General features: G+C 40.9%; 2 protein-coding genes across 2 annotated transcripts in view; both read left to right on the plus strand.

Annotated features, from left to right (window-relative positions):
* The window catches only part of LOC149463374 (anosmin-1-like), a 45,878-nt gene extending 44,695 nt beyond the window's left edge, over window positions 1-1,183 (plus strand). Inside the window, exon 15 of the mRNA XM_089675682.1 lies at window positions 833-1,183. The gene's annotated coding sequence lies outside the window, so the exon portion shown is untranslated. The remainder of the gene's footprint in view (window positions 1-832) is intronic.
* Window positions 1,184-13,336: 12,153 nt separating this feature from the next.
* The window catches only part of SENP5 (SUMO specific peptidase 5), a 47,349-nt gene continuing 38,108 nt past the window's right edge, over window positions 13,337-22,577 (plus strand). Inside the window, exons 1-2 of the mRNA XM_089675599.1 lie at window positions 13,337-13,783; window positions 20,549-22,035. Of these exons, the coding sequence (XP_089531725.1) occupies window positions 20,574-22,035 (1,462 nt within the window). The 5' untranslated portion in view covers window positions 13,337-13,783; window positions 20,549-20,573. The remainder of the gene's footprint in view (window positions 13,784-20,548; window positions 22,036-22,577) is intronic.

Consider the following 22,577-nt stretch of genomic DNA (forward strand, 5'->3'; position numbering starts at 1 on the left):
TACTGTATCCAAAACTTAAAATGTTACTAAACCCACAACAGTAAAATCAGTCTGTATATGCAGTAAAGCATGCTTGTTATACTCACTGTGGAACTTAAGGGGTTAATCCTCTGCATTGTGTAAAACGGATGTTTGATCCTGTCTTCTCTGATCCTCCCCTTCTTCTACTGTCCCCATTTCATCTCCTGATAGAACAGAGCCTTGGGGCAAGCTGCACATGCTCAGTTTAGTTATGTATTGCTAGAGTTTTTTCTTTTTCTTGGGAGGGTGCATGTGATCAGCACAGGAACAATCAGCATTGTCCAAACAGAGGATTAGAGGTCCTGCAGCTTCACAGGACAGTGAGAAGAAAATGAAAACTCTCCTACAAGCTTTAACCAGTGCTCTGCTGGACACTGATAGAAGTTACAAGACTGATATACACTGCTGATGTGAAAATGTATTTATCAGTAACACTTTAAGTGACACTGAATAATATAGAAGTGCATGTTAATTGCCATCATGTGCACTGCTCTATGCACAATACAAATTCTTAGTCCATGGTCCATCTCAGGAGCAAGTGACTACATTCCTTCATTCAGTGAGACCATGGAGAATGAATGTAGCCACCCTCTAACAGGAAACTGGATCACATCTGCAAAAAATAAATTTGAAGATTTGGTGGAGGCTGAGAGCAATGCAAGGTTTTTGTTTGTTTGAGCTAAGAATACACAGATAAATAGAATTGTATTACTTAAAAATAGAGTTAGCATCACCTTAAAATGTAAGCTCTGGCTATAGCTACACTTTATTTCCATTTAAAAATAAGATTTAATTTGTTTTCTTTTTTCAGGTACATGACAGGCTGCAATCAATGTAACCATATATTATGAAAGGATATGAGATTGCTTCCTAGACCACAAAAAAAAAGATTTATTGTTTTCCTAATCATTGCTTCCACTTCACATATTGTAAATAGTTGTTACAAGAATCCTGACATTTGAGCTATTTTATACCTGTCTTAGATTTTATTTATACAGAACATTTTAAATTATCTTTTGATAATGCATTTTGTGTAAATATATAATTTTTTGTTGTATTTATATCTTATAAATTATTTGAAGGAATTGTCTTGGTTTGGAAAGAAAAAAAAAATCAGTGTTTAAATAAATGTTTATGTAGGCCAGTATAGGCTCCTTTCACACATGCGGACTGGTTGTCCGTTTTTTTCATCCATCTGTTAACGGACATCAATGCATTTTATTGTTTCTGCACATTGTGACATATCTAAAATGTGTTCATGTAGGCTTAAAAGATCAACTTTTAATGCATCTATAGTGCCTTGAAAAAGTATTCATACCCCTTGAAATTTTCCACATTTTGTCATATTACAATCTAAAATGTAAATGTATTTTATTGGGATTGTATGTGATAGACCAACACAGAGTGGCACATAATTGTGAAGTGGAAGGAAAATGATAAATGGTTTCTACAAATAAATATCTGAAAAGTGTGGCGTGCATTTGTATTCAGCCCCCCCGAGTTAATACTTTGTATAACAACCTTTTCGCTGCAATTACAGCGGAAAGTCTTTTTGGGGATGTCCTTAGCAGCTTTGCACATCTAGAGAGTGAAATGTTTGCCCATTCTTCTTTGCAAAATAGCTCAAGCTCTTTCTTAGATTGGATGTAGAGCATCTGTAAACAGCAATTTTCAAGTCTTGCCACAGATTTTCAATTGGATTTAGGTCTGGACTTTGACTGGTCCATTCTAACACATGAATATGCATTGATCTAAATTATTCCATTGTAGCTCTGACCAGCTTGCCTGTCCCTACTAAAGAAAAGCCTCCCCACAACATGATGCTGCCACCACCATGTTTCACAGTGATATTGTGTGTTCATGGTGATGTGCAGTGTTAGTTTTCTGCCACACATAGCATTAGGCAAAAAAGTAAAATTTTGGTCCCATCAGTCCAGAGCACCTTCTTCCACATTTGTGCTGTGTCCCCCATATGGCTTCTTGCAAACTGGACATCTTATGGCTTTCTTTCAACAATGACTTTCTTCTAGCCACTCTTCCGTTAAGGCCAGATTTGTGGAGTGCATGACTATTAGTTGTCCTGTTTACAGATTCTCCCACCTGAGCTGTGGATCTCTGCTGTTCCTCCAGAGTTACCATGGGGCTCTTGGCTACTTCTCTGATTAATGCTCTCCTTGCCCGGCCTGTCAGTTTAAGGGGACAATCATGTCTTGGTAGGTATGCAGTTGTGCCATAACCTAACCCGGCTTTAAACTTCTCCACAACTTTATCCCTGACCTGTCTGGTGTGTCCCTTGGCCTTCATGATGCTCTTTGTTCACTAATGTTCTCTAACAAACCTCTGAGGGCTTCACAAAACAGCTGTATTTATACTGAGATTAAATTACACACAGGTGGACTCTATTTACTAATTCGGTGACTTCTGATGGCAGTAGTTTCCACTAGATTTTAGTTAGGGGTATCAGAGTAAAGGGGCTTAATACAAATGCACGCCACACTTTTCTGATATTTATTTATAGAAAATGTTGAAAACCATTTATCATTTTCCTTCCATTTCACAATTTTGTGCCATTTTGTGATGGTCTATCACATAAAATCCCAATAAAATATTACTTTTTTTGGTTGTAACATGGCAAAATTTCAAGGAGTATGACTACTTTTTCAAGGCACTGTACACTCATTAACTGCAGTGCCAGCCTGCCTCAGTGCCTCTGATCACTGTACCGGTGTAATGTAAGTAAACAATGCAGCCAGCCTCTGTAACCTGTCCCAGTGTTCACAATAATACCGCCATACACTGTACCCATGTCCTGATCACTGCCATACCAGGGTCCTGATCACTGCCATACCCTATACCAGTGCCATGATTGTGACGGGAGCGGTGTCAGACCCCCAGCCCTTCTCACCGACTTGTGACCGAAGGACTAGCCAATCTAAAACCGCGCTGTCACTTGCGTAACAATGCCACGCTCAGCTGCACCCTGCACAAAGATTTTCCAGCTCACTGGACCACAATCTATGTGCCGCAGCCTGAGAGCGATTGTTACTGGGTCAGGTTAATTACGCAATTAACCCTTCACTCTGCCACCACCACATTTTTGTACAGAGATGGAGGAAACTCACAAATCTTAGCAGTAACACTATGATGTTTGAATAAGCGTCTCTATACACACTGTCACCGCAGGCAGATGTTTGCAGAAGTTTCAAACACACAGTAGCGCCCTTCAGAGACAGGGATTCTTAGTTTGCATTAAAGAGCTTTAGAAACAGTTCAACACTTTTCAGAAAATAGGATTTATTACTAAAAAGGTCAAAATGGTGCAATAAAAATAGTTACAGAAAAAGAGGTAGCCAATATATATATATATATATATATAAATACAGAGAGCAATAACACAACAGAGAGATAACAGAAAGAAGTTTAGAGAGGTAGAATACTTGCCAGAGTCCTTGGTTTAAGCAGATTCAAGTGTCCTGAACAAAAGGGTACAGTTTCTCCCAAAGTTGGTTCCTGATGTTAAAAAGGGAGAATCTCTTCATCTTACCTCTCCAGGCCTGACAGCCTATTTTCTAGTCCCCCAGCAGGGGGTGTCTACTGAAGCCAAGGGCCAATCGCCTCATTTGGGGAGGGGGTTTAGGCGGAGACCCCGGCTGTAACCCAAATCCCTCGCAGTTTATACCACGGTCAATAACCTTCCATAGCTGCATGTACAGTTGCAAGAAAAAGTATGTGAACCCCTTGGGATTAAGTGGAGTTCTGCATGAATTTGGCATAAAATGTGCTCTGAACGTCATTTAAGTCACAACAATAGAAGAACACAGTCTGCTGAACATCATACTACACAAACATTAGATGTTGCCATGGTTTAATTGCACATAACATGTAAACATTCACAGTGCAGGGAGGAAAAAGTATGTGAACCTTTGGACTTAATAACTGGTTGGACCCTCCTTTGGCAGCAATAACCTCAACCAAACGTTTCCTGTAGTTGCAGATCAGACCTGCACAACGATCTGGAGTACTTTTGGACCACTCCTCTTCACAAAACTGTTTCAGTGTAGCAATATTCTTGGGATGTCTGGTGTGAATCGCTCTCTTAAGGTCATGCCACAGCATTTCAATCGGGTTGAGGTCAGGACTCTGACTGGGCCACTCCAGAAGGCGTATTCTGTGCTGTTGCAGCCATTGTTTTGTTGAATTACTTGTATGCTTTGGGTCATTGTTCTGTTGCATCACCCATCCTCTGCGGAGCTTCAGTTGGCGGACAGATGGTCGTACGTTTTCCTGCAAAATGTCTTGATTAACTCTGGAATTAATTTTCCCATCAATGACAACAATCTGTCCAGGCCCTGAGGCAGCAAAGCAGCCCCAAACCATGATGCTCCCTCCGCCATGTTTTACAGTGGGGATGAGGTTTTGATGTTGGTGTGCTGTGCCTTTTTTTCTCCACACAGTGTTGTGTGTTCTTCCCAAACAACTCAATCTTGGTTTCAACTGTCCACAGTATATTTTGCCAGTAGTGCTGTGGAACATCCAGGTGCTCTTTTGCAAACTTCAAATGTGCTGCAATATTCTTTTTGGACAGCAATGGCTTTCTCCGTGGTGTCCTCCCATGTACTCCATTCTTGTTTAATGTTTTCCTTATTGTAGATGTGTCAACAAAAATGTTAGCATGTGCCAGAGATTTCTGTATTTCTTTAGCTGACACTCTGGGATTCCTCTTTACCTCATGCAGCATTCTGCGCTGTGCTCTTGCAGTCATTTTTACAGGACGACCACGCCTAGGGAGAGTAGCAACAGTGCTAAACTTTCTCCATTTGTACACAGTTTGTCTTACCATGGACACATGAACATCAAGGCTTTTGGAGATACTTTTGTAACCCTTTCCAGCTTCATGCAAGTCAAAATTCTTGATCGTAGGTCTTCTGAGAGCTCTTTTCTGCGAGGCATGGTTCACATCAGACAGTGCTTCTTGAAACCAGTAAACCCAAAACAGGTGTGTGTTTTTTAAGGGCAGGACAGCTGTCAGCAACACATCCAATATCATCACACTGATTGGAGTCAAGGTTGGCTCACTCCTGGCTCCAATTAGCTCTGGGAGAAGTCATTAAGCTAGGCCCTCACATACATTTTCCTCCCTGCACTGTGAATGTTTACATGTTATGTGCAATTAAACCAAGGCAACATCTAATGTTTGTGTAGTATTATGTTCAGCAGACTGTGTTCTTCTATTGTTGTGACTTAGATGACGTTCAGAGCACATTTTATGCCCAATTCATGCAAAATTCCACAGAATCCCAAGGGGTTTACATACTTTTTATTGCAACTGTAGCATCCTATCCACTAGTATAATAATATGCAGAATCATCTGCTGAACGTCCAGACACCAGATATGACATATCTGCCTGTGACAGTTAAAGAGATATTGCTTTCTGCTCTCGGGTAGACGTTATCTAGGGATGTAAGGTATCAGGTGACTCGCATTAAACTGGCCTATCTGAATATATGCTTTGTTTTATTATACCTGTTTCCTGCTGGGAGTTATGAAATTGAAATAAAAAAGTGGTTCCAAGTGGGATGTATGTTTTACTGCTATTTCGGAATGCTTATCAAGTCCAGTGACTGACGGGTTTATAGCTTTATGATCCGACCAGAGCAAGAGTCTGGCAGACCTCATGGAACCAGCTAATTGGGTTTACAACCATGTTTGTATCCAGCTGTGCCCTGTGCACTCCTGAACTCAGCACACACACAGACCACATGCTATTCAACAAAAAGGGAGGGGGACTGATTTGGAGTGAGAATGACACAAGATGGTGGATCTTGAGCAAAATGGATGTCTGCGCCATATCTGTACGAACAATTGCTACAATGATCACTACCATATGCTATACCAGCACCTTGATCACCGCCATATGCCATAAGAGTGACCTGATTACTACCATATGCCATACAAGTGCCCCGATCACTGCCATACGCTATACCAGTGCCTGATCACCACCATACCCCATACCAGCAACCTGAGCACCCCCATACCAGCATCCTAATCACCACCATACCCTATATCAGTGTTCTGATCACCCCATATGCCATACCAGCATCTTGATCACTGTCATACCCCTTACCAGTATCCTGATCACCACCATACCTCATACCAGCATCCTGATCACCGCCATACAACATACCAGCATCCTGATCACCCCCATACCAGCCCTCTGGTCATCCAATATGCTATACCAGCATCCGGATCACTGCCACTCTAGGGATTGGCTAGAGCATGATACATATTCAGGCTGGTCATTTGCATCACCTTTCCTAAGCTCTGAAAATGTCTTCCAGAGCTAGGGGATTGCAATCAACTCCCAGCCTCTGAAACCCTGAACAGACCAGGAAAAATGATGACTGCATTCTTGATTACAGGAGCCCAAAACTAAATTTATCTAGCATCCTATGCTAGGAGGGTGTTACATATTCCATTCAAAAGTAACTGTTTACCATACTCAATGTCAGCTGGGATTAAAAAATTGTATGACAGACCTGATGAAAGGGATTAATGCTAAACTAGATGACGATACTGTGCTGCTAAAATACATTTGAAAATCACCAGTTTAATTAAGGTTCTACTAAACCCATGACCATGCATTTGCTATACGTGGTCTCCAACAGTGCACAGAACATGGAAATGTATTTATTTTAGAAAGTATAAACTGCTAAATACCTTTTCTCATCAGCAGTATATAGCAGTCTTGTGACTTCTATCAGTGTCTGGCCAAGCACTGGTTAAAGCTTGTAGGAGTAGTTTTCATTGTCCTACGACTATCCTATGAATCTACATGACCCTTGACCCTCTGTCTGGATAGTGCTGATTGGACCTGTGCCAAATCACATGCACCCTCCCAGGCCAAAAAAAACCTCTAGCAATACACACTAAACTAAGTATGTAAAGAATGTATCCTAGAGCTCTGTACTATTAGCAGATGGATTGGGGACTGTGGAAGAAAGGGAGGATCAGAGAAGACAGGATCAAACAGCACTTGTACACAATGTGGAGGATTAACCCCTTAGGCTAGACAGTGAGTATAACAAGCATGCTTTACTGCATATACAGACTGATTTTACTGTAACACTTTAAATGGGCTTACACTATTATTCCTTGTATGCACATACATGCACCAGGTCTACTGAAAAGAAGACAATATATGGGGCAATAAATGTGAGTGCTTTGCTGTGTGTCCTAATGGTGACATGAATTCATCCAGTGCTGTAAAACGCAGGTCCCCACTTTACGTGTGACAAGGCCTTAATGAGCATTTAACCTTTGCAGTGATGGGCAGCCCACTGCAAGGGAATTTTCTTCTTTTCCCTAGAGATGGGCTTTAATTTTGTTTTCAACCCTGTAGTGGCTGGGTCCCTTTAAAGTATGGAAGCCAAAGTGTAAGCATGAGATCCAGGTAGCTACATTTTCAGAAGGACAAGTCAAAGTCAACCATTGCAGCTACAATGTTTCTTTCAAGAACAGTTCCTTTAGGAATATTTTGATCCTTGATGTAGCCCAAGAGTAACTGATTCTAATTAAAGCTTAACTCCAGGCATGTATAAAATATACAAATGAATGCGGCTCTTTATAATGAATTTATCATTAACCACTTGTCTACCAGTGCCGATTATGAACAGCGGCTTGTAGACTGGCATATTAAACACACTTCTAGCTGCTAAAGCAGCCAGGACTGTGTTTAAATTTGCTCAGTAGGGGAATGACTTTCAGGTGAAAGTCATTTGAGTGGCTTGAAAACTACCCAATGACGTTCACAGCCTGCTGAAGATACTATCATTCCCCCCATTTCTGTTCACTGGTCTCCACTCCAGTGTATCATGTCATTTCTGGGTTTGGGTGTCACCTTCCCCGATGGAGTCCAATATGTGCTCCATTAGCTTTAAAGAGAACCTGTCATTACAGTATTTTATCACTATTGACTCTATGTGATAGCAATAAAGTTAATTGTAAAAAAAAGGTTTTTTAAAAAAGTAACATATAAAATATAAAAAAAGCACAAAAAGTCCTTGCACATACAACTGACAGTCACTGCTCTCTGATCCAGACTGGTCAGCAGTCATGTGATTGCTCAGTTCTTGGTCTTAGAGACAACATGAGATAGCTGCAGCATTAGATGTGGGTATAGATGTTTTTTTTCCTTCATAACCCCATACTTCTCCATTGATAATATACTTACAATCCCAGCAGATCTAGCATTGTCCTATTCTCCTGTACCACAGTGTCCCATGCCACAGTTTTTCTTGTTTCATGTCATGGGAAGCTGGATGCCTTTTCCTGAATCCAGCAGCTGGCTCCCCAATAATGCAGCACCAGATTTCACATATTCATACACAGAGAACTGTTGCTGTGTCTGGTTACACTTTTTTATAAGAATAAAGACTTCTGATTGGTTGCGTTGATTTGTTATATGGTGCATGTACCCAATAAGATTGCTCTGGAATCTGCATTGTTTATTTGTATTTCTTACTTTCTTTGAGATAAAAAGACTTCTGGGATACTGATGTTACACATCCCAGAAGGTATTACTTTCCTCCATTCAAGGAGCAATCATAGAGTAGAGCCAGATACTTTCCATTTGCAGACACAGTACCAGATCCCTGTCTGTGCACGCATGATATACACTCACCGGCAACTTTATTAGGTACACCTTGCTAGTACCGGGTTGGACCCCCTTTTGCCTTCAAAACTGCCTTAATTATTCATGGCATAGATTCAACAAGGTGCTGGAGATTTTGGTCCATATTGACATGACATATTGTTGCCTTTCTGTCATCTCAAATCAGTCTGCCCTTTCTCCTCTAGCCTCTGACATCAACAAGGCATTTTCATACACACAACTGCTGCTCACTGGATATTTTCTCTTTTATGGCCCATTCTCTGTAAACCCAGGAGATGGTTGTGCGTGAAAATCGCAGTAGATCAGCAGTTTGTGAAATACTCAGTCCAGCCCGTCAGGCACCAACAACCATGCCACCTTCAAAGCAACTTAAATCCCCTTTCTTCCCCATTCTGATGCTCAGTTTGAACTTCAGCAAGTCGTCTTCACCACGTCTACATGCCTAAATGCATTGCGTTGCTGCCATGTGATTGGCTGATTACCAATTTGTGTTACCAAGCAATTGAGCAGGTCTACCTAATAAAGTGGCCGGTGAGTGTATGTTCACATGAATGGAAGCGTAAAGGGGTTAAGAGACAGAAGCATATGCCTCTACTGCTTATGGCAAACACAGCTTATCTTTAAAGCAGAACTAAACCCTCCTTTTCAGCCAAGGACGCTGCCATCTTAGTCTGTGTTTGATCTGCAGCTACCATGGTGCTGTACATGTGGTCAGTTATGACACCAGCCATTTGATGGCTTGACAGTTTAGTGGCGAGCACAAGCAAATGTGACAGTTATATTATTAGCATGCCTGGAATGTAACTGTTTTTTTAAACTGTTGAATTGATGGGTTTAGTTCTGCTCAAGCATATGTAAACTCTAACAATAAATTTCTCTTTTTTGCTCTCTTTTGATCTTCTAAATATATCAATGAGCCTCAGTTCACACGTTTGCTGAAAACGCTCCGTCTTCTAGCGCGATTCAAGCATGTGTTTCTGATTGAATACCTTAACATTTTCAATGCGATTTTTGTACAGGTGTGATTTTGGATCTGCCTTGTCCATTGAAATATCTCTGATCTTCTTCTATGCAATAACCCCTGAAAGTGTTTATTATATCTGTTTAACCACTTTAGTACCACACTATAGCCGAAAGATGGCTACAATGCAGCTCCCTAGTTCTGGAAGAACGTCCTCCCAGAACCCTGCCCCCAGGGGTGTGTCTGTAACCACCTGTCTTGTGGACACAGGTGATCACAGCAGCCCTTTACCATGTGATCAGCTGTGTCCAATCACAGCTGATCACATGTAAACAGACTAGCCAATTATAATAATTATCGGCAGTCTTTTCTTCAAAGGTTGTGTCTGTGTGAGGAAAGGCTGTCAGTACTTTGTTTACACTGATAATCAGTGCAGCCTATCAATGCCCACCAATGCACCCTTAAAAATAAAAAAAAACCCAGTGGGGATTAATGACCACCAAAAGAAAGCTCTCAAAAATGATAATTTCATATGGGCATAGTGTTGCATGACCATACAACTTTCATTCAAAGTGTGGCAGCACTGAAAGCTGAAAATTGGCCTGGACAGGAAGGGGATGAAAGTACCCAATATTGAAGTGGTTAAAAAGTAAAGAAAAAATGTGGGGAGGTCCTGCTCAGCCCTCTACCCTTTGAACCTACTGTTTTGAACTATTGCTGCCATGTCAGTCCTAGTCTTGACTTCCAATGTCTTTCTTTAGCCATCTTTGTTTATATGTAAGCTTATTCCCATTACAAATATCATTGATATCCCCTGCGTGGGCAGATCTACTGCCTATTACTTGTTAAAAACAAAATAAATATTATTGAAATAGAAAAAGTAATACAAAAAAAAAAAAAGTTGTTCATCCAACCAGAAACTGCATGAGCTGATACCTTCTTGTACTATCATCAGATACCATTATTCCCTATTTATTTATTACAGGTACTAATATAGCCCCGTCAATTTACATATATATATATATATATTGTACATTCACATCAGTCCCTGCTCTCAAGGAGCATACAATCTAAAGTGCCTACCTCACATTCATACTTACACATACTAGGAGCAGCTTACACAGGATCCAATTAACCTACAAGCTATATAATAATAATAATAATACAATCGGGTCTGGTAGGTTAATGAGAGGAAACCCATGCAGGCAGAGGGAGAACATGCAAATTACAAGCAGGCGGTGCCGTGGTCGGATTTGAACTAACAAACCTAACACTGCCAAGCAGAAGAGCTAACCAGTTAGCTGTATACATGGAGTACAGAGGTGAACAGAGGGAGGTGTTATGTAGTCCTAACATCTAGAGTGACAACACTGCTCAGTAAGGTTGTCACCCCAGCATAGGAATGTGCAACTCAGACTGCATTTACCCCTGGATCACATATCCGCGTTTTGCACAGGTACGAGAGCCCATTCATTTGAATGGACTCCCGTGCCCCAAGACACGTAGGGGAGAAGTCCCTGCACTTCTTCTGAAAACGCAGCCCGCACAGGATCCTCAGTTCCCAGTACAGTTGTGATTTCCAGTGTGGGCAGCGTGCCATTAGATGTAATGGAAACCGCCCCCAGGTCCGCAATTTTCTGTGTGGGTGCACAGATTTTTGTGCGGATCCACCACAGCACCACCTGCACATACAGATGAAACTCAAAAAATTAGAATATCGTGCAAAAGTTCATTTATTTCAGTAATGCAACTTAAAAGGTGAAACTAATATATGAGATAGACTCATTACATGCAAAGCAAGACAGTTCAAGCCGTGATTTGTTATAATTGTGATGATTATGGCTTACAGCTCATGAAAACCCCAAATCCACAATCTCAGAAAATTAGAATATTGTGAAAAGGTGCAATATTCTAGGCTCAAAGTGTCCCACTCTAATCAGCTAATTAAGCCATAACTCCTGCAAAGGGTTCCTGAGCCTTTAAATGGTCTCTCAGTCTGGTTCAGTAGGAATCACAAATCATGGGAAAGACTGCTGACCTGACAGTTGTGCAGAAAACCATCATTGACACCCTCCATAAGGAGGGAAAGCCTCAAAAGGTAATTGCAAAAGAAGTTGGATGTTCCCAAAGTGCTGTATCAAAGCACATTAATAGAAAGTTATGTGGAAGGGAAAAGTGTGGAAGAAAAAGGTGCACAAGCAGCAGGGATGACCGCAGCCTGGAGAGGATTGTCAGGAAAAGGCCATTCAAAAGTGTTGGGGACTTTCACAAGGAGTGGACTGAGGCTGGAGTCAGTGCATCAAGAGCCACCACACACAGATGGATCCTGGACATGGGCTTCAAATGTCGTATTCCTCTTGTCAAGCCGCTCCTGAACAAACAATGTCAAAAGTGTCTTACCTGGGCTAAAGAAAAACAGACCTGGTCTGTTGCTCAGTGGTCCAAAGTCCTCTTTTCTGATGAGAGCAACTTTTGCATCTCATTTGGAAACCAAGGACCCAGAGTATGGAGGAAGAATGGAGAGGCACACACTGCAAGATGCTTGAAGTCCAGTGTGAAGTTTCCACAGTCTGTGTTGATTTGGGGAGCCATGTCATCTGCTGGTGTTGGTCCACTGTGCTTCATTAAGTCCAGGGTCAACATAGACGTCTATCAGGAGATTTTGGAGCACTTCATGCTTCCTTCCGCAGATGAGCTTTATGGGGATGCTGACTTCATTTTCCAGCAGGACTTGGCATCTGCCCAAACTGCCAAAGGCACCAAAACCTGGTTCAATGACCGTGGGATTACTGTGCTTGATTGGCCAGCAAACTCGCCTGACCTGAACCCCATAGAGAATCTATGGGGCATTGCAAAGAGAAAAATGAGAGACATGAGACCGAACAATACAGAAGAGCTTAAGGCCGCTATTGAAGCATCCTGGTCTTCCATTACACCTCAGTTTTCTGAGATTGTGGATTTGGGGTTTTCATGAGCTGTAAGCCATAATCATCACAATTATGACAAATCACGGCTTGAACTATCTTGCTTTCCATGTAATGAGTCTATCTCATATATTAGTTTCACCTTTTAAGTTGCATTACTGAAATAAATGAACTTTTGCACGAAATTCTAATTTTTCGAGTTTCACCTGTATGTGAACCAGTCCGCTGCAGTGTGACTTCTGTGAGTGATGTCACCACAGCCTGGCCAATCAATCTTCAGATGATTCAGAACCCACAGGTAGGAGTAAGACTTAACATGGAGAGCCCGGGACTCTGGGATAGGGTTTCCACCTCATCCCTTTACAACTGAACATGTTAATGACACGTTTTCTGTGGCTGGTTAAGGTGGTAATTAAACTCAGTGCCTTGTCTACATTAAATTAGCCCCAGAACCTGTGTAATTAATATGCGTTCGGTTTTGAAGGGGTAAGGTGGCATCCCTGCTTTGGAAGCATGCCTCGCCTGTTTGTAGGTCTCACATTATGTACTAGTTGGCATTGCATACTAGTACATTATGGCTTAAACCTACAGGGTGGCCCAGTGTTTTAGTTTCTGCTAGAGGCAACAGCTTTAAATGCTATCCAGCCTTCCCCACCATAGGAAGTATGAAGGCCGCAGTGCACTGCCAGCGTCTGAGGTACTCCCGCCCCTACACGTGACCCAGCGTCATGTCCCCTCGTGCACGCTAAGCCCGCCCTCCTACCGAAAGCGGTCACGTGCCGTGTTCCGGCTGTGCAGCGCACGGGGTTGTTTGTCCCTTGTGGTGAACCGTACGGGAGGCGTCGTTCTGTGTTTTGGGCCGGGAGGAAGGCCACTGAGTGTATACTGGGAACGCCGTGTACAGCGACTCTCACGTCGTGGCTGGCAGCGCTCGTCCAATGGCTTCTCCTCTGTCAGGAGCTCATGTGTAGTGCTGGGTAGCCATTCTCGGGGTGGCCGCTGTCCCAGAGCATGTGTGAGCCGTACTCTTCCGCTGTGCTCCGGCCTCCAGCCAGCCTCGGCTACTAGCTGTGCTGCTGGTGTGTGGGCCTGCTCCCAGTGCGCCTTCCCCACAGCTGCTCCATGGGCTTGTAGCCGTCCCTGGTGTGTATCCGGTGCCTGCTCTTACTATGACAGGGGGACACCACTTAGCTTGCTCTGCTGAGGTAATTTCAACAACCACACAGCTTTTTCTAGTGCTACCTTATGACTGGCTTCCTGTGTATGTGCAGACTGTGTTATCCTATCGGGGTGGGTGGGCTGAGGTAAACAAGGGGCCTGACCTGCCTGTGACCTACCCAGTGCCTGCTAGGCATCTTTATTTTTCATTTTGGAGTGTAGAGGGATTAGAACACATGGCAGGTTATTATTATTATTGTCTGGGCACTCTTACACCCCGGTCACATCAAACCTCACTTTAAAATTGTGCGACTTACAGTGAAGTCGCACAATTTTGAAGTCGGATGACGTGCCGATTTTAGGTAGAATTTTTCAAGACATCTGACACAGATGTCTATGCAAATCACACAAAGTAGTGCATGTACTACGTTAGAAATTGGTGCGGCTCCGACCCGCACGAAAATCACCTCTAATTGCAGACAATAGGGTGCGACTTGACATGCAAGTTGCATGCCAATTTGCATCCAGTGTGAACGGGGACTTAGGGAGATTCCCCCCCATCCAAGAATAAAAATCCTAACTTTTCGGTTGTCACTAGGACAGAGATAGAGGGGAAGTCTTCCAAGGAGGACACTGGTGACAAGGGATTTCCTCTCACCTCTCTTTTGGGTATTGGAGAGGAAGTGAAGGGAAATCTCCCCAATGGGACACAGGGCTGAAATAAAAACTGACCAGGGTACACATCAGAAAATCATATGAAAAATACCACTTTAAAAGCAATCGTATGATAATCTGATCATTGGTACACAGCTTTCATCTGAAATTATTTCTGTCGTACAAGAATTTTCATAACTTTAGTAACCTTTTCACTTTCAATTTGAGACTAGCATGCAAAATAAAACAAACCGGATGATCATTTGTCCAATATTCTCATTGTGTGTACAGGACTTTAGGCCTTATTCACACCATACATGCAAAAAAAACTGACGCACGGATTTCTCTTGTAGAGATATCAGTTTTCATGTGCGCTCTAATGAGTTTTATATATAGTGAAGGTTCCTGCACAGAAAAAATTGTGCAGGTGATAGTTTTGTGGTTAACAGGACATGGGTTGATTTACTAAAACTGGAAAGTGCCAAAATCTGGTGCAACTTTGTATAGAAACCAATCCGCTTCTATGTTTTATTGCCAAAGATTAATTGAACAAGCTGACTTTAGAACATTATTGGCTACCATGAACAGCTGCACCAGATTCTGACCACCAGTTTTAGTAAATCAACTCCATAGAGAACAATTGATTTTGTTGTGCCCTTGCAGAATGGGTGCAGAAAAACTAACATCTCTGCACCATGGTGTGAATGAGCCCTTAAAGTGGAAGTTCAGTCAAAATCTAAAGCTAAACCTACTCCCACCCTCATTCTGAGACTGTTCTACCCGGTGAAAGAAAAGATACTTTCCTGTTCTGAGGGTGATCGGGTCACATGATCTCCCCAGCAGCAGCTTCAATGAAGAGGAGAGATCACTGACGACTGTAAATGCCTTTGCAGGGCACAGGTTTACTTGCCCTTTTTTACAATAGAGCCGGCACAGAGCTGATCATGTGACCGGAGCGGCTTAATAATGGGTAAGTATAAGCATCTTTTCTTTCACAGGGTAGATAGAATAGTCTTAAGTGGGGCACACACGATCATCTGCTTTTCCTTCAAGGTGTGTATCATGATGTAACCGACAGGGGTATTAACTTGTATGAAAATTCTCAAACAACAAAGGCAATTGTTCTTTCTTGCTTACAAATTCAATGTTAGTTGCCACCTTTTCCCAGTTTTTTTGCTTCTGATCATGCTTTATTTCTATTTGATTATTTCCCTACGATTACTGAAAATCGGACGTTATGTTCATGTACCATAAAAATTTTCTAGTTTACATTTTTTTTTTCCTCCTGTTGGAATCAGCTGTCAAAAGCACTATACTAACGATCAGATAATCGGCTAAGGAATTGTGCCTTGTACATAATTTTTCTCCTGATTTTCTTATAGTGTGTACCCACCTTTTAGAGTTGGGTAGAGGGAGTAGGTTTAGCCTTCGATTTTGACTGACCTTCTCCTTTAACCACTTGCCCTCCTGAGATCCCCCCTCCCCCCCCCCCCCCTCCTGACCAGGCCATTTTCTGTGCTTTACTTTAACTGATGATTGCGTAGTCATGCAATGCTGCACCCAAATGATATTTGCGTCTTTTTTTTTTTTTTCCTGCGAATTGAGTTTTCTTTCAGTGGTATTTGATCGCTTGTGCGTTTTTAATTTTTCTGTTATAAAAAAGACAATTTTGAGAATAAACAATGTTTTTGACTTTTTGCTATTAAACCTGGCCAGTAAAAAATTTTTACAAATCAAATTTCGTCAAATTATGCCAAAATGTATTCTGCTACATGTCTTTACTACACAAAATCCCAACACTTGTAAATTAATTGGTTTACGTGAAAGTTATAGCATTTGCAAATGGCAGTATAGATACTGGAATTTTTTTTTTTCACTAGTAATGGCGGCGATCAGCAACTTATAGTGGGACTGCGGCGGACATTCTGACACTGGGGGAACTGACTTGGTGTCACTGACATCCTCAGTGACACCAATGCAGTGATCAGTGCTAAAAAAAATAAGCACTGACACTGTACTAATGGCACTGGGCAGGCAGGGGGTTAACATGAGGAGCGATCAAAGTGTTAACGGTTTGCAGGGAGTGTTTTTTACTAGGGGTTTCACTGCAAGCACACTGCTTTGTGCACAGCCTTCCAAAGCAGTGTTCCCAAGCTGAAAGGGAGGAGGACTGTTGGTAAACAAAACAGTCCTCCTCCCCTTTGGAGATGCTCTGTAATCACCGGCCGGGACCCGGTGATTGGCGGCATGGGTAGCGCTCGCCCCCTACCCGGTAGTGCAAAATCGTGATTTTGCGCACCTTTACTGTCTTGTAGCAGTATATCTGCTATAGGGCGGCGAGAAAGCGGTTAAGGTCCTTTCACATGGCTGTCATCCATTCAGCAATCTTTTTATTAAGAAGAAATGGATTCACATCAGTTTTGTACATCTGTCCTCAATTTAGTTTAAATCCATCTGCAAATGTGTTTTGTTTTTTTTGTTTTCGTTTTCAGAAACCAATCATTGGTGACAAAAGTATAAACAAAAAATGTTTTTTCTATAAACAGGTGGTATCTATTTACATCCATTCAAATCCATCTAAATGGAAAAGGACATAGCCTTGTTCTATTTAAAAAAGAAAAAAAACAAAGGACCTGTCATACTGATGTAGGCAGATATAAACAGATGATCATCCTTTTAAATCCACCCACCCATAAACATACATTGTGGTTCAGTCTGGATCCCCTCTGAAAAACTGAAACTGATCTAGACTTAACACCTGTGTGAAAGGGCCTTTACTCTAGATTTTACAGTTGTTTTTGTTTTGATAAATTATTCTCAATGTATGGAAAGTGACACAACTGATCCAGTGATTTTAGGATCAGTCAAATTTTCACAGCGCCCACTTTTCAAAGAGGAAAAGGAAGCAGCTATTTCTCTAAAGTGTTTTGTAAAGCTTTGATTTTTCTGCTATTTGTTTACAGGAAAATCCACCCTGTATGTCCTGCTGACCATTGTGACTGGGAAGGAATTCAAGGAAAATCCAACATTCTGAGCACAGGAACAGCAGTGGAGGGGGGAGGTTTTTTTCAAAAATGTTCATTTTGAGCATGAGAAATACAAGGCACAATACCACACAGTTACAGCACTATCAATGAACAATGATACCACGTAACTATGAATAGAAGGCTCAAATGAAAGTATTAAATATCAGTGTTACAAACAAATGAGTAAATTCATTCACTTAATACCATAAACGCTTAGATAATTGTGCATACTTGCATTAAAGTGGTATTAAATATTGCAGCTTGCCAAACCTTCACTGTGGTGGGTTGGTTAATTTGCCTTATCACCTGGTGATCAAGCCAGTAAAACAGTTATACTTCAAGTTCTTTAACAGACAAAGCTGTCCAGCAGAAATGTCAGAGGGTTGAGACCAACCATTTAACGCTGACATTGGTCAGCATTTATTCATGTATGTAAAATCTTTATCCCAAAAGGAAAAAAAACTGCTTTTAACTACTTATAAAGTGTTAACAGAAGTTCAGCTTCAATTTGTTAGTCAAGACCATCTGAATCTGTTACTCTAACAGTACCCTCTCCCCCGATTGACAATGCTGTTGTCCAAAAGGGTCTCTGTTGTTCCTCCATCCAGAGTGGAGACACCCTTACCTTAGGTTCACATATAAGCGTTTTCTGCATCGTTTTGCATTTTTCAGAAACTCAGTACTGTCCATTTAACATGATTTCCTATGGGACATGTTCACATCTCCATGTTTTCACCTAGTGCGTTTTTTGGAACGGGCCAGGGACTTTTTGAACGCAAAAAGTTGCATTTTTGGTTCTATAGACTTCAATGGAAACGCTGCAAAAAATGATGTAGTGTGTTTTTCAATGCATTTGTGTTTTTAAATCTGCCTAGCAAGGAAAAAAAAGCAACACGCATCAAAAACGCAATGCAGAAATGGCTTAAATGCAACCTGCATAGGTGTGAACCTAGCCTAAGAAAAGAAGTGTTACTGGCTCTGGATCACCAAGTGAAAATAAAATAGAAAAAAAGCCCCCCAAAAAGGGAGGAAAAATGTAGACACAGTATTTAAGCATAGGTAATCTGCAATGTATTACAATTTCTTTTTTTTTTACATTTAAAAGGAAAATACTATTTAAACAAAAACAGAACTAAACATTAGAAATTAAAGAAAGTAGGGAGGGGGATAAAGGAGAGAAAATGTGCAGTCACTTGAAAAACATGAGTCACAAGACTCTCTCTAAATTGTCAGAAATATGTCATCAACATTAGGGGGCATGTAATGTGGTATTTTAGGTGTAGTGGGTGTGGGAGGCTTTTAATGGGGGCAATTTTTCCTAAGACTTTTCAGAAAAGATTTCCCTAACTTTACATCAGTTTCTTCTCAACTCCTGACAGAATGTGAATAGAGATCTCCCTAATAGGATAGCTGGAGAAAAAAAACACTACAGTGTTTTCAGCTTTTTTCTGCTCTACCCAAAATGCATAACACTTTATGGCAGCCAATAACCTCCATTATAAAAGTTATAACTTGGTGGCCTTCAGATTGCTGAATAGTTCTCTGTATCTTGTGCAGCACTCTACATGATGCAGGAGTGCTATTGTCACACTTGATGGATAAGCATTACAGCATATTACTACACTTTTATTAATACAGTATTGTTGCAAACTAAATGTCAAATATACAATCAAAGGCAACCCTGTTCACAAGTGAGGAGCATCAGGTGGCTGCCATCACCTCTGGCAGACGTTAGTTGTGCAGTAGAAAAGTAGGTTTTACATTTCTAGCTTTTGTATGATAAAGCAGAATATGCTGAGATATTTTCAGTTTAGTGTCAAACAGGTGAAATGTATATGTGCCTTCACCTATTCTCAAAATGCAGCCTGTCACTGGGTAAAATTAAAGACCTTGCTTTTTTCCTGAAGGACAATGAGAATGTCTTGTTGATGCCATTTCTTGGGATATCCACTGCCAGTACATTTTACTGGCATGACAGGTCAGAATCTAACTATTGGGTTGTGTGGGTGCTTATGTGAACTGTCAATTCAAATCGTATCTAGTCAGACTAGCATTACACAGTTGTTAAAATGTTTTTAATGTTGCATATCAAATCTGAAAGTTGTGACTAAAGCAGTAGGAAACCTGAAGAGGGGGACATTTCCTGGATACAAAATGACCTCTTGGAGTAATGGGGATCAGATTTGAAAAACTATAATACTGCCCACAAAAAAAGTGATCAGATCAAAAAGCTTACAAACACCTGGGTAGAGTAAGGGCCTACCAAAGTAATCTAACCATTTGTGGCAGGCATTAGGGTGTGTACATGGTAGGCTGTTTTGCCTTCACAAGGTATTGCCCTCTATAATGGTTCCTACTATAAGGTAATGCCTCAGGAGCCTATATTGTGCCCTGGGCAAAACTGTAATCTGTCAAGTATTGAAAGTGGACTTTTAACAGCAATGGACACTTTTTTTCTTTTTTTTTTGTAAGGGTTTATTATAGATTAGTGAACAGCAGCAGGTTACATACTGGGCTAGCTTAAGGAATTTATACATTTTTTTTTTTACAATATTAAAGCTTATCTAAACCCATAAACAAAAAAATTGATAGTTTTGCAGCTTCTGGTCCTTACATGTGATGGCTGTATTGGTTTTCTTTTTTCACGTTTTTTTTTCCCTTTAATTTTAATCTTGTAATCTTTCCGTTAACGCACTTTCTGTCCTAGGGTGACTGCTGTACTGAGCAGCATTGTCACCCTAGGACAAGGAGTATGTTAGGACTTCATAACACCAACCTCTCTTCTCCATAACAGGGGAAGGTGTTTAGTAGTCCTCAGAGATGGTGGGGAACAATGCTAACTGATAACAGTCCAGGGGCATAGAGTACAGGAAGCTCACAAGGGTTTTGGCTGGATGAACAGCTTTTGCACTCTATGAACAGCTGTTTGATCTGGCACTCCTTGAACAGATATAATATGCTTTTGATGAATTAACAGACCAAAAAGGGAAAAAATAAGAAATTTATTGTTAGTTTACATACACTTTAAAGGTAAAACATAAGTGCAGGTATGTATCCATTGATGTATCTGAATGCTGGAATGATCATGGTGGTGATTTTTATCTAATGAGTTTTTTCTTTTTGTATGTTTAGGATATCCTCAGGTTCAAAATGGAAAATGACAGCAAATAAAAAGAGTCTTTGCAGAAGGGGTCATTTTTCAGACTGGTCCACATCATGGTCATTATGGAAAAGCTTTAGTGATTTTATTTTTAAAAGAAATAATGCTTTTTTATCCAAAAAGTTAACTGTTGGAACTGTTAGGAACTTGAAAAAATTCAGCAAATGTCAGAATACTGGAAGCAGGCTTGTTAAACAAGTAAAGAAAAAGATTGCACATCAAACCTCTACATCAAGGTGTGTGAAAAATATCAGTAACCGTGGAAAAGTAGAGCCTGATGTAAAAGAGGTTGCAGAGCACATTTTTTCTGCAAAAGGCTTGAGAAAGATCTCCAACAACTCAAAACTTGCATGCAGTAGGAAATACCTTAACTGTTCATCAAAAAACACTGAAGCTCAGACTGGCCCATTAGTGGAAACCAAAAATCAAGTAAACTATGGTTTAATTAATACACCTGTCCCTGAAAACGCTGTTTTCTCTACAACAAAGGACAATAAAGGGCTTCAGCTGAAGTTGGAATGTCCCTGCTCCCTTGTGACTAAGGATCACCAAAAAAGACAAGTGTTAAGGAAAAAATCATTTGGAATTTTATGGTTACGGAAATGCTGTAATTTGCTTATGATGCCTAGAAAATCATCTCCGTTTACAGGCCGTAACAGATTACACTCGCATAAGCTAGGTGCAAGAAAAAGCCTTAAAATATTAGATTTGTGGCTGTGGTTTTACAAACGATTTTGGAAGTGCCGTATAAGTCTAAACAGTAACTTTGAGAAAGTGTTATCATATTTGAAGCTGAAGATTCAACGACCTGTCAAGGCAGCAAGTAGGGCATACGATATGAACAATAACACATCAGGAATCTTATGCGAAATACAACCACGCACAACCAACACTTGCCTACGAGATGAGACTCTTAAGCTACAGAGAGTGGACAGTGAGACTCAATTTTCAAATGTGGCAGCAAACAGATCGATATTAAAAGACAACCAGCACCCAGCTCTCTGCATGGGTGCTCACTGGGGTTCGGAGGACACTTTGCAAAAGAAACTGAGTGACGTTCCTGTTATTAATAGTTATCCTGATGATATGTGTATGCTCTTAACGGAAAAAGAGGTATCTATATCTTCCCAGGAGGAAGGAGATGTACAGGGAGATCAGGATGAAGAGACAATGCTCCTGGCTCCTGATAAAATAAAGCCATGTACAAGTGAAACGGTTGACTTTCAGGACAATACAGAAGGACTGGAAAATGGAGATGATCCCTGTTCCATGGAAGTGGATGAGAACAGCAGTTCGGATGTATTTAATACAAAGTTACTAGACCATCCTTACTGTAAAAGTCCTTTGCAAGAGACTTTACTTGAAGAGGGATTAGACATTTCAGAAAAACAGGCCTTAAAGAATGGTCATAAAATAATCAGTAATATCACTGATGATCAACTGGTGTCCTCGATTTGTGGTATATATGATCTTAAAATTAACTCCATCTCCAGCATGCATATCTTACAGTTTCTGAGGTGTCTGCTAATGGTTTTGTTCTGGCATCAAGCAAATTATTGTACACTTTAGATGGTATAGCCCAGAGCTGGACAGATTTATTTCTGAATTTGGGTGTTTTTAGCCACTTTCTGCCTGGCTTCTGGGACTGTCCAGATCTGGTTTTGTGATGTCAAAATTGACATAGAGAATTACTTTTTGTTTACGATTTTCAAACTCTAGCAGACTTTAAAGTTTGAAAAAAAAAATTACCTCTTTAATCCAAGTACGCATTTACCTCGAAATTTAATGCATTTTACATAGAATTAGTATATTTACCTGCTTGATATGTGTGAGGAATTGCAGTCTGAGCCAGTCAGGATCTGTCGCTTTGCCCAGTGCTTTCTGCAAAGGTGCTTACATGAAGGTACTCGGTCCTAAGGCTAGGGTTTGTCCTCAGGAAGAATTGTTTAGGGGCTCTTTTTAAAAAGGAAAAAAAAAAAAAAGGTTGCTAAAGGTGTAATG

Source organism: Staurois parvus, unplaced genomic scaffold, assembly GCF_062004578.1.
Source record: "Staurois parvus isolate SC_StPar_1 unplaced genomic scaffold, SC_StPar_1.0 ptg000155l, whole genome shotgun sequence".
NCBI classification, from domain to species: Eukaryota; Metazoa; Chordata; class Amphibia; order Anura; family Ranidae; genus Staurois; species Staurois parvus.